The sequence below is a fragment of the Scyliorhinus torazame genome, chromosome 2, assembly GCF_047496885.1.
Source record: "Scyliorhinus torazame isolate Kashiwa2021f chromosome 2, sScyTor2.1, whole genome shotgun sequence".
NCBI lineage: Eukaryota > Metazoa > Chordata > Chondrichthyes > Carcharhiniformes > Scyliorhinidae > Scyliorhinus > Scyliorhinus torazame.
The window spans coordinates 15,458,026-15,471,364 of NC_092708.1; the positions used below are offsets into that span (position 1 = coordinate 15,458,026).

General features: G+C 50.3%; 1 protein-coding gene across 7 annotated transcripts in view; it reads right to left on the reverse strand.

The window, feature by feature from the left end:
* Positions 1–304: 304 nt before the first annotated feature.
* The window catches only part of spega (striated muscle enriched protein kinase a), a 1,182,457-nt gene continuing 1,169,422 nt past the window's right edge, over positions 305–13,339 (reverse strand). For 6 of the 7 annotated variants that reach the window (XM_072468701.1, XM_072468720.1, XM_072468711.1 and 3 more), the window contains 2 exons: positions 12,683–12,832; positions 305–6,918 (listed from right to left, as the gene is read on the reverse strand). In XM_072468701.1, the coding sequence (XP_072324802.1) occupies positions 6,684–6,918; positions 12,683–12,832 (385 nt within the window). In that variant the 3' untranslated portion in view covers positions 305–6,683. Of the gene's footprint in view, positions 6,919–12,682; positions 12,833–13,339 lie in introns of those variants that run through there. The other variant, XM_072468747.1, reaches the window with a different exon arrangement.

Below are 13,339 nucleotides of genomic sequence, written 5' to 3' on the forward strand. Positions count from 1 at the left end.
TTACAGACACACGGGAGTGAGTTACAGACTGGAATCTAATCGAGGGGTTCGGGGTGGTTTATATATAGAATAGCAGATACCCGGGAGTGAGTTACAGACTGGAATCTAATCGAGGGGTTCGGGGTGGTTTATATACAGAATAACAGACACCCGGGAGTGAGTTACAGACTGGAATCTAATCGAGGGGTTCGGGGTGGTTTATATATAGAATAGCAGATACCCGGGAGTGAGTTACAGACTGGAGAACGTAATAATTGTCAGTTTTTGCTTAATGGATTGAATTAAGACACAGAATCCAGGCAGATTTCTTTCTACCTTTTATTAGCTGAGCTGTCAAGCCACTGCTCCACACTTGGACAAACAGCAACCATCAACCCCAAATACACTAGATCAGATTCACTCATTCACATGGATTAAATACTCAGTGTGTACTCATTTCAAAACTCTATGTTGCATTCCTGTCATCACATTGCAGCCAGGGCATTGTAAAGAACACATGTACACGAATATCATTAAAGACTTTCTCGATCAATCTGGCATTATAAACATCACATGTACATGATATCATCAACTGCGTTTTAGATTCGGAGTCTGGCATTACCAATACTACTCGTCCACTGGAGGCATTCTCGATCACCGTATTGCTTTACGAACAGAGTGTTCACGAGTATTGTCAAGGCGTTCTCAATCACAGTCTGTCATTATAGATAGTCCATGTACTCAAATATCCTCGTGGCGTTCTAGATCACAATCTTAAATTACTGGCAGTTTAAGCAGCTTTTAATCATTTTCATTTTTATTACTTAAAACCATCAAACGATGATCATTCCCTTGGCTACAGCCACCTCCTCTCGAGCACATTTCCATATCTGTAAGGAGGTGGGGTCATTCCCACAAGCTCCCTATCCGGGGTGGGGCAAGTTCGGGAAACGCTGCATCGCACTCTCTCGAGCTGTCTGCATGTGAAGTTGCCGACCTTAGTTTGCGACAACGAAGCCAGCAACGAGGGCGCAATACTTCGGAAGGCCAGTGTGAAGGAAGGGGCGATGAAGGAAACGGAAGGAAAAGGGTTGATAGAAAACACAGGAGAGATTGAAAGCACGTAGCGAGTGCGTGATAAACTGAGAGAGACAGTATGTGAGAGAGAGCAGGAATGGAGATAAAAGAGGCGCAGGAAGCAGAGGACGGGATTAGGAGACGTGAGCAGGGGAGGAGCTTCCGAAATGAAAAATGAAAATTGCTTATTGTCACAAGTAGGCTTCAATGAAGTTACTGTGAAAAGCCCCTAGTCGCCACATTCCAGCGCCTGAAATGGACATGGGTGGACTACCATGGGCTAGATATGGCTTAATTTGTTTAGAAATTCCTTACTCGGCAGCAACTGGAGAACTGTCTGCAATTCTGGGAGCCACATTTTCAGAAGGATTTGACGGTTTTGGAGTGTAACGGAGTTCACAAGAATGGTTCCAGGAATTGAGGAATTTCAGCTGCATGGATCAATTGGGGAAGCCTGGGCTGTTCTCCTTCGAGTAGAGAAGATTAAGAGGAGATTTAATAGAGGGTGCACAAAATCAGGGAGGGTTTACATTGAGCTACTTTTTAAAAACAAATTTAGAGTACCCAATTTTTTTCTCCCAATTAAGGGGCAATTTAGCGCGGCCAATCCACCTACCCTGCACATCTTTTGGGTTGTGGGGGTGGGACCCACGCAAACACGGGGAGAATGTGCAAACTCTACACGGACAGTGACCCAGGGCCGGGATCGAACCCGGGTCCTCGGCGCCGTGAGACAGCAGTGCTAACCACTGTGCCAACACGCCACTCTACATCGAGCTACTGATGGAGAATCCGTTTCCAGTCAATGCCGAGGGCAAAGATTTCATTGAACATTTTCCAGGCTGAGAGCGAGAGGATTTTAATCAAGGGTCACAGAGGGAAGGCAGGAAAGTGGACACGGTGAGTGTGAGATCTTACTAAAGGGCAGAGCAGGCTCGAGGGTGAGAGATGGAGCGAGAGAGGGACAGACGCAGATTGTGGGAGGGACTGAGTGTGAGAGCAGGACAGAGTGTGAAAGGGACTGAGGGTGAGAGCTGGACAGAGTGTGAGAGGGACTGAGGGTGAGAGATGGAGCGAGAGAGGGACAGAGGGTGAGAGCGGCAGAGGGTGAGTCTCAGAGGGTGAGAGGGTCTGAAGGTACGAGGGAATGAGGGTTAAAGATGGAGAGTGAGAGGGACTAAGGGTGAGAGATTGAGGGAGAGAGGGACAGAGGCCACCGATGCTGCCGGCCGGCTGGGTTTTTGCTCCAGCATTTTCTGACTTCGTAGTTCATTAGCCTGACGTGAGTGAGTGAGTGAGTGAGTGAGGGCCTGCCCCAGAATCACTGCCTCAAACTCAAAACCAACCTCACCAACTCTTCCCCTCAGGATCACCTTCACTCCTCCCTCACACTCGCCCACTATCCTCGCTCGCTAAGACACACGGGGCAGGAATCTCCGTTCCTGAGACTAAGTGTTGACGCCGGGGCAGGATTCATGGAGTTCCGCGACGCCAAACCTGGATCGATTCTGGAGCGCGCCCATGCAGCTGATGGGTCGGCTGGGGCCAGAGGGCACCCAGGGGGGTGCCCTGGGGGGACACCTGTATGACCCATGACCCTAAGTTCACAGTGGGCTGTTAGCGGTGTGTGCAGCTGCGTGGCTGCCTTGCCGGCTGCGGCAATGGTGTTCCCTGCCCATCCACCCCGACCCCACCTCCTGGCCACTCCCCGCTACTCCCCCCGGCCAGCGGCACGACTGTCAGCAAACTATGGCGATGTTGGACACTTTCCGGCCCCCCTCTCTCTCCCTCAGCAGCCGCCACGCCGGTTTCACGATGTTTAAGATCACAAGTGAATCGCGGTATCGGGGACTCGGCCCATCGGAGGCGGAGAATCGCGGAGGCCCCGGAGAATACCGTGTCGGACTCGCTAATGACATGCAAACAGTGTCTACTGCGCGTGCGTTCCGGTACGCATTGGCTCCGCTGTCGAGGCGGCGCAGAATCGCGATTTGGCGTGAACCCGGCGGCCGCCATGATTTCAGCGTCAAAACCGGTCCTGCGCCCAATTGCCTTTCCCTATTTCAGCGTCGGCGACAGAGAATCCCGCCCACATGCTTTCCCCTCACGCACTATCACATCCATCCTTCCACTTAGTCTCCCTCGGGTCCTCTCTCGCATCCAGTCACTCATTAATAGGAGGGAAAGGCCAGGGGTAGGTGGTTAGACTTGGCTCCCAGTTGCAAAGCTAGCACCAGCTTTGATGCAATGGGGCTGAACAGCCTCCGTTCCTGTGCCACAAAGATGTCAATTTGTAGGAGGAAGTTATTTGATGAATGGGGCGGGGAGGGGGGTGTTGGCGGGGAGCTCTGTGTGATGCACTGCGCCCAGCAATACACGGACTGAGGGACTCCTTGACTGTGAAGAAATCTCAGATCTACAGACTGTCTGAGATCCTGCAGCAGTTGCAAACTTTTAACTATCTCCGGTTGCAACACCCAATGAGGCGGTTCAAACACTCCAAGCTCCAGGGTGACCGTGTCTTTATTGATTTATTCACAGGGGTGTGGGTGTCGCGGACTAGGCCAACATTTGTTACCCATCCCTAGTCCCCCCTCGAGAAGCTGACGGTAGGACATGCCAATAGAACAGTTTCTCAAAATGCCGTGGTCTCTCTCTGTCCCAATCTCTGTCGGCTCCTCCAGCCCAACACCCGCCCCAACCTGTGAGCCCCTCCAATTCTGCCCTCTTGCGTACCTCCCAATTCTATCGCTGCACCATTGGTGGGGTGTGTCTTCAGCTGCCTGGGCCTCAGGCTTTGGAATTTTCCCCTGAACCTCTCCATCTCTCTTTTACCTCCTCCAATATACTCCTCAAAACCAATCTCTCTCACAAAGCTTCTGGTAATGTGTTCTAACATCACTTTCTCTGTCCTGCCATTAGAATTTTTGTCTGATATTTAATGTCTCTGCGAAGCGTATGGAAGCTTTGCCTTCATCAAAAACGCTACAGAAATTGGAGCGATTGTCCTCTGACCTTGGATTCCAGCTGTGCTTCCCAGGGAGAGCCAGATATCTACAAACGGCAGGCATGGGGCCAGCTGGGGGCAAGTGGGTGATCAGCTCTGCCGCCTGTGGTACCCACACCTCGGAATCTGCTGCTGATCAATCACTTTGTCGAAGCCACTCACTGACTGGGAAATTCCCAAAGTGACGGGTGACGGTCGAGATTTAAACAACGCCTCCCACCCAACCTCAAACGCTCGGCTCGCAAGGGATTCGATTCGGAGCCGGAGCTCCAAATATTCATTGATGAAGGAGAGAAAGAGAAAATTCCCCTTCTCTTTCTATTTGTCGCGCTGTGGTGTGTGCAATTAATTATGTTATTTAAAGCAGCACTTGGGTCACAATCAAATGGCTCACGAGCGTGTGTCAGTGCATGGATCTTTACACAGGTGTGTGGCTGCTATAGATATCAGTGCACGTATCATTGCATACTTACACTTGTGTAATTGTGTGTGCATGCGTTTGTGTGCATGTAAGTGTGTGTGTGTGCATTTATGTGCGTGCATGCGAGTGTGCGTGATTGTACGTGTGCATGTGATGTGAATGCAGGTGTGTAAGAGCATGTGTGTGCTTGTGAATGTGCGTGTGCGTGCATGATTGTTTGTGTGTATGCATGTGTGTATGTGCATGTGTGTATGTGTGTATATGCTTCATCCTGCTGTATATTCACAAGTATAAAAATAAATCCAGAAATTTCAACGCTCCTTCTCTGAACCTTCCTTCACGTGTGTAAAAATACACGAACATATCCGGAATATCGCCCATTCCCTCAGCTTTTGTCCGGTAAGAACACAGGAATCTCGTGCCAGAATTCCTGCAACAAAAGCTTCTGTTTTATATCCGGCCCATTTCCCAAGTAGAAAGTCATCAATCCGATAGAGAACAAGGTCATTGTCTTTGTCAGATTCTCTGCTTTTTAACCAGCAGATGGAGTCGATAAATATTCAGACTCTGATACATCACTAACCGCCTTTCCAGGAATACAGAGCTGCTTCTGTGCAATGGCCCTGATAGGGGAAGGCCATTTTATTCTGTATTAATGGGGGTAGCCTCAGGGGGTTTAGTGGGGAGGAGGGCGAAACATTCAAGTCCCTCTCGATCGCTCTGAATTCGACCAAGGATGGAGTCGAAACACAGACAGACCTTTCAATGCAGCTGGGAGCGGTAAAGCATCCTGCACAACCTCAGAGAACAATATCACCATAAATAAATATGTGTATGTGTAACGTCACTGTTAGCATCGCTCTGTACAACTGCAGAGCTATCACAGGCAGTGCACCTCTCAAACTCTCAGGATCAAAGACTGGAATCTCAGCAAAATGGGACGGCAGGAGCGGTTTGCAGGTTTGAGGAGGAGACAGGACACACACTCACTCACACACACGCTCACACATACATACACACACACACATTCGCTTACACACACACTCACACACACACATACATACACACACACATACATGCACACACTCACACACACACACTCACACAGACATACACACACAGACATACACACACACACACACACTCACACACACATACATACACACACACATTCACTTACACACACACACACTCACTCACACACACTCACACACACATACATACACACACACACATTCACTTACACACACACTCACTCACACACACATACATACACACACATACATGCACACACTCACACACACACATGCAGACATACACACACACACACTCACTCACACATACACACACACGCACACATACATACATACACACTCACACACACACTCACTCACACACACACGCAGACATACACACACACACACACACTCACTCACACACATACACACATACTCACACACCCACTAACACACACCCACTCACACACTCCCCCTCCACCCAGTCATTTATACATTCACACACACTCACACCCACCCCCTCCACACACACAAACTCAGACCCACACACACTCATACACACACCCACACATCCACCATACACACACCTACTCACACACCCACGCAAACACCCCCCCACACACACTTACACAAAAACACACACAAGTGCAAACACAAACAGTTACACACTTATACACAGTTACACACTCATGCACACACACCCACACTCACAATCACACAGAGAAACTGCAGAAGGGGCTGTAGCATTTGCTGTTGTTCATTCTCTGATTGGGCACGATCAGAACTCTTTTCTTTCTGCCCCCAGTGATTGCCCTAAGAGTCTGTGAGCATTAAACTGGCTCCAGTCTTTAACACACGCAGCGTAACCTCACTAAACATTGTGGAAAAATCCTGTTGCTAACAGCATTGAAGAGGTGCCTTTACCTCCTTCATTACTGCGTCAAATCAGCCCAGTGGCACAAAATAAATATATTTAAATAAAAATATTCTCTCCCAGGCTGACTTATGTCGACTTTTTGTTATCATCGTCGCCGAGGCGTTCTGACCAGAATGAGCACCTTCCCCTCAGCGTTGGGTGTTTGAGACTCAGGTGCGAGTGGAATGTTCCCCTCAAGTTTCTTGTCTGGCGCGCCCTCCCCCCCCCCCTCCTCCTCAGGGGCGGGGTGGGAGGAAGGGAGGAGGGTCATTGCTTTCCTGAGGTGGTCACGCTGGGGGGGCCGGGCTGCGTGGAGACGTTGCTGTATGAACGCAGGAGGACCCGGTGCTTGGTCAGCGATTCTGACCTCTTCCTCTGGTGATGCACCAGGAACTCCTTCAGCCTGGTGGTGGTAAAGGTCAGTGTCTGGCGCCGGAGCTTCATCAGGTAGTTGTCCTGGAGCCAGGGGTTGGCGTGGCATTCCTTAACCGTCGGCCGCGTCCTGGATCGGAGCAAGAGAAACAACATAAGAAACTGGATAGAACCTTAGTTAGGCCACACTTGGAGTATAGTGTTCAATTCTGGTCGCCACACTACCAGAAGGATGTGGAGGCTTTAGAGAGGGTGCAGAAGAGATTTACCAGAATGTTGTCTGGTATGGAGGGCATTAGCTATGAGGAGAGGTTGAATAAACTCGGTTTGTTCTCACTGGAACGAAGGAGGTTGAGGGGCGACCTGATAGAGGTCTACAAAATTCTGAGGGGCATAGACAGAGTGGATAGTCAAAGGCTTTTCCCCAGGGTAGAGGGGTCAATTACTAGGGGGCATAGGTTTAAGGTGCGAGGGGCAAGGTTTAGAGTAGATGTACGAGGCAAGTTTTTTACACAGAGGGTAGTGGGTGCCTGGAACTCGCTGCCGGAGGAGGTGGTGGAAGCAGGGACGATAGGGACATTTAAGGGGCATCTTGACAAATATATGAATAGGATGGGAATAGAGGGATACAGACCCCGGAAGTGTAGACGATTTTAGTTTAGACGAGCAACATGGTCGGCACGGGCTTGGAGGGCCGAAGGGCCTGTTCCTGTGCTGTACATTTCTTTGTAAACTGGAGCAGGACGAGTAGACCATTCGGCCCATCGAGCCGGCTCCGCCATTCAATACGATCGTGTCTGATCTCAGGCTACAGCTCCACATCCCCCCCCCTCCATGTCCCCTGATTCTCTGAGACTAAAATTCCGTCAATCCCAGCTCCCAAACTCAACGAGCTCATACTCAGGGGGACGGGTTCGGCTCAGTTGTCTGGATGGCTGGCCCATGATGCAGAGCGAGGCAGGCAGCGTGGGTTCAATTCCCTTACCGGCTGAGGTTATCCGTGAACCTCAACCTCAGGCCTCTCGCCTGAGGTGTGGTGACCCTCAAAGGGGACAGCAGCCTATGGCCACCTGGGACTACTTTTCTTCACTCAACGATGGACCATCCACAACCCTCTGGGTCGAGAATTCCAAAGATTAATGGACAAGAAGAAGGCTATCTAGGATTGCAACGGGATCTTGACCAATTGGGCCAGTGGGCCGATGAATGGCAGATGGAGTTTAATTTGGATAAATGTGAGGTGATGCATTTTGGCAGATCGAATCAGGCCAGGACCTACTCAGTTAATGGTAGGGAGTTGGGGAGAGTTACAGAACAAAGAGATCTAGGGGTACAGGTTCATAGCTCCTTGAAGGTGGAGTCGCAGGTGGACAGGGTGGTGAAGAAGGCATTCAGCATGATCGGTTTTATTGGTCAGAACATTGAATACAGGAGTTGAGACGTCTTGTTGAAGTTGTACAAGACATTGGTACGGCCACACTTGGAATACTGTGTTCAGTTCTGGTCACCCTATTATAGGAAGGATATTGTTAAACTCGAATGAGTGCAGAAGAGATTTACGAGGATGCTACCGGGACTTGATGGTCTGAGTTATAAGGAGAGGCTGGATAGACTGGGACTTTTTTCCCTGGAGCGTAGGAGGCTTAGGGGTGATCTTATAGAGGTCTATAAAATAATGAGGGGCATAGATGAGGGAGATGGTCAACATCTTTTCCCGAACGTAGGAGTGTCTAACACTAGAGGGCATAGGTTAAAGGTGAGAGGGGAGAGATACAAAAGAGTCCAGGGGGACAATTGATTCACACAGAGGGTGGTGAGTGTCTGGAACGAGCTGCCAGAGGCAGTGGTAGAGGTGGGTACAATTTGGTCTTTTAAAAAGCATTTAGACAGTTATGGGAAAGATGGGTATGGAGGGATTTGGGCCAAATGCGGGCAATTGGGACTAGCATAGTGATAGAAACAGGGCGGCATGGACAAGCTGGGCCGAATGGCCTGTTTCCATACTGTAAACATGGATGATTCTATTCACAACCCCTCGAGTGAAGACATTTTTCCTCTTCCCAGAAATAAATGAGGGCCTCCTAACCCAAGACTATGCTTCCATCAACTCTCAGCTCGGCCCAATACCTCAAACCCCCCTAAATGGCAAGAAGTGACTGTATCCCCAACAGAGCGACGAATGAAGATGGGGGGGGGGGGGGGGCGGTGGGGGGTGAGTGACGACAACACAGAAACAGGGGGAATCCCCTCAGCATTTTGGGCCTATGCTGCCTATTCGGTGGGATCGAGGCAGATCCGAATCTTATCTCCACCCTGGTCCTGTGTCCCTTATTCCCCCTGACCCAGCAAACATCGACCAATCGCAGTGCGGGAAATTTCAACCGACTCCCGGACGACTCATCCACTCCGGGAGGGGCCGGGTTTGCGGTTTCCGCCAGCTTTCAGTTTAAAAAGCGATTCCCAACATCACCAACTTCAATTTTAACTCTTCGGCCCTTTGCTCTGGACATTGATCCTCCCACCTCCCTCCTCACTGCACCTTTCCGCACGGGAATTGCCAGTTTGACTGGTTCAGGGTATTGAAGGTCACCGCAACGAGACGGGTAGAAGAAATTAACATACCCGTTAGCTTCAAACTGAATGAGGGGGTGGGCTGAATGGTCTTCGCCGGTTCCTATCAGAGGTCAGGGAGGTCATTTCAGCAGTTCGTTAGTTAAGACATCTAGTGTAGATCAACGTGCTCAATGAAGCAAAGGTATTTATGTATCTAGCCCCGTGCTGTACATGTCCTGGGAGTGTTTGATGGGGACAATGTAGAGGGAGCTTTACTCTGTATCTAACCCCATGCTGTACCTGTCCTGGGAGTGTTTGATATGGACAGTGTAGAGGGAGCTTTACTCTGTATCAAACCCCGTGCTGTACCTGTCCTGGGAGTGTTTGATGGGGACAATGTAGAGGGAGCTTTACTCTGTATCTAACCCCGTGCTGTATCTGTTCAGGGAGTGTTTGATGGGGACAGTGTAGAGGGAGCTTTACTCTGTATCTAACCCCGTGCTGTACCTGTCCTGGGAGTGTTTGATGGGGACAGTGTGCAGGGAGCATTACTCTGGATCTAACCCCGTGCTGTACCTGTCCTGGGAGTGTTTGATGGGGACAGTGTAGAGGGAGCTTTACTCTGTATCTAACCCCGTGCTGTACCTGTCCTGGGAGTGTTTGATGGGGACAGTGTCGAGGGAGCATTACTCTGTATCTAACCCCGTGCTGTACATGTCCTGGGAGTGTTTGATGGGAACAGTGCAGAGGGAGCTTCACTCTGTATCTTACCAGTGCTGCACCTGTCCTGGGAGTGTTTGATGGGGACAGTGTAGAGGGAGCTTTACTCTGTATCTAACCCCGTGCTGTACCTGTCTTGGGAGTGTTTGATGGGGACAGTGTAGAGGGAGCTTAACTCTGTGTCTAACCCCGTGCTATTCCTGTCTTAGGAGTTTTTGATGGGGACAGTGTAGAGGGAGCTTCACTCTGTATCGAACCCCGTGCTGTACCTGTCCTGGGAGTGTTTGATGGGGACAGTGTAGAGGGAGCTTTACTCTGTATCTAACCCCGTGCTGTACCTGTCCTAGGAGTGTTTGATGGGGACAGTGTAGAGGGAGCTTTACTCTGTATCTAACCCCGTGCTGTACCTGTCCTAGGAGTGTTTGATGGGGACAGTGTAGAGGGAGCTTTATTCTGTATCTCACCCCGTGCTGTACCTGTCCTGGAAGTGTTTGATGGGGACAGTGTAGAGGGAGCTTCACTCTGTATCGAACCCCGTGCTCTACCAGTCCTGTGAGTGTTTGATGGGGACAGTGTACAGGGAGCTTTACTCTGGATCTAACCCTGTGCTGTACCTGTCCTGGGAGTGTTTGATGGGGACAGTGTAGAGGGAGCTTTACTCTGGATCTAACCCTGTGCTGTACCTGTCCTGGGAGTGTTTGATGGGGACAGTGTAGACAGAGCTTTTCTCTGTATCTAACCCCGGGCTGTACCTGTCCTGGGAGTGTTTGATGGGGACAGTGTAGAGGGAGCTTTACTCTGTATCAAACCCGTGCTGTACCTGTCCTGGGAGTGTTTGATGGGGACAGTGAAGAGGGAGCTTTACTCTGTATCTAACCCCGTGCTGTACCTGTCCTGGGAGTGTTTGATGGGGACAGTGTAGAGGGAGCATTACTCTGTATTTAACCCCGTGCTGTACCTTTCCTGGGAGTGTTTGTTGGGGACAGTGTAGAGGGAGCTTTACTCTGTATCTAACCAGTGCTGCACCTGTCCTGGGAGTGTTTGATGGGGACAGTGTAGAGGGAGCTTTACTCTGTATCTAACCCCGTGCTGTACCTGTCCTGGGAGTGTTTGATGGGGACAGTGTAGAGGGAGCTTTACTCTGTATCTAACCAGTGCTGCACCTGTCCTGGGAGTGTTTGATGGGGACAGTGTAGAGGGAGCTTTACTCTGTATCTAACCCCGTGCTGTACCTGTCTTGGGAGTGTTTGATGGGGACAGTGTAGAGGGAGCTTTACTCTGTATCTATCTCCGTGCTGTACATGTCCTGGGAGTGTTTGATGGGAACAGTGTGGAGGGAGCTTTACTCTGTATCTAACCAGTGCTGCACCTGTCCTGGGAGTGTTTGATGTGGACAGTGTAGAGGGAGCTTTACTCTGTATCTAACCCCGTGCTGTACCTGTCCTGGGAGTGTTTGATGGGGACAGTGTAGAGGGAGCTTTACTCCGTATCTAACCACGTGCTGTACCTGTCCTGGGAGTGTTTGATGGGGACAGTGTAGAGGGAGCTTTACTCTGTATCAAACCCGTGCTGTACCTGTCCTGGGAGTGTTTGATGGGGACAGTGAAGAGGGAGCTTTTCTCTGTATCTAACCCCGGGCTGTACCTGTCCTGGGAGTGTTTGATGGGGACAGTGTAGAGGGAGCTTTACTCTGCATCAAACCCGTGCTGTACCTGTCCTGGGAGTGTTTGATGGGGACAGTGAAGAGGGAGCTTTACTCTGTATCTAACCCCGTGCTGTACCTGTCTTGGGAGTGTTTGATGGGGACAGTGTAGAGGGAGCATTACTCTGTATCTAACCCCGTGCTGTACCTGTCCTGGGAGTGTTTGATGGGGACAGTGTAGAGGGAGCTTTACTCTGTATCTAACCAGTGCTGCACCTGTCCTGGGAGTGTTTGATGGGGACAGTGTAGAGGGAGCTTTACTCTGTATCTAACCCCGTGCTGTACCTGTCCTGGGAGTGTTTGATGGGGACAGTGTAGAGGGAGCTTTACTCTGTATCTAACCAGTGCTGCACCTGTCCTGGGAGTGTTTGATGGGGACAGTGTAGAGGGAGCTTTACTCTGTATCTAACCCCGTGCTGTACCTGTCTTGGGAGTGTTTGATGGGGACAGTGTAGAGGGAGCTTTACTCTGTATCTATCTCCGTGCTGTACATGTCCTGGGAGTGTTTGATGGGAACAGTGTGGAGGGAGCTTTACTCTGTATCTAACCAGTGCTGCACCTGTCCTGGGAGTGTTTGATGTGGACAGTGTAGAGGGAGCTTTACTCTGTATCTAACCCCGTGCTGTACCTGTCCTGGGAGTGTTTGATGGGGACAGTGTAGAGGGAGCTTTACTCTGTATCTAACCCCGTGCTGTACCTGTCCTGGGAGTGTTTGATGGGGACAGTGTTTGATGGGGACAGTGTTTGATGGGGACAGTGTAGAGGGAGATATACTCTGTATATCTGAGCTCTCAGGGTGCAGTGTGTTGGCTCCGGTTCCCATGGGTCTTAGGTGAGGAAGCAAAAGGGGGTAAAATGACAAAAAGATGCCCCTGTTCCCACCCCTGCCCAGCTGGAGACCCCCACGGACGTTACTCACGCTGGAAACATACAGAGGACCCGTTTGAGGAAGAGTGCAGCATTCTGCGATGCATTGGGGTAGCACTTGGTGAGGTCGAATTGTGCTGATTTAATCCTGTTCTCTTGCTCCACCGGTTCCAGTGAGGCGAAGGGCGATCGGCCACTTAACCTGAAAGAAGGTGACAGGGAGTATAAATAAACTGCAGATATCGCAATGCGACTGAGACTCAGTGACTTTAGTCAATTATCAGATTTCCCTTTAAGATCCTATTTATGTTTACCCAAACTTTGTCTCCCACTCGAAGTTGCTGCCGCACATTGGGTACATTTCCACAGGCACCGGCCATTCTCTGATACCTTCCCCATTGCGGAGGAAGCTCACACTCGCCCCTCTGCCTCCCTCACAAGGTCTCTCTGGTGTTTACATCGCAGGAGAGGAACGGTCTGAACTCTGAGAAGGGGCTGGTTCAGCTCAGTGGGCTAAACAGCTGGTTTGTAATGCAGAACAAGGCAGCAACGCGGGTTCAATTCCCGTAGTAGCCTCCCCGAACAGGCGCCGGAATGTGGCGACTAGGGGCATCTCACAGTAACTTCATTGAAGCCGACTTGTGACAATAAGGTATTATTATTATTATCAGGCTGCACATGCGTTACAGACTGTCCCACATTTCTACAG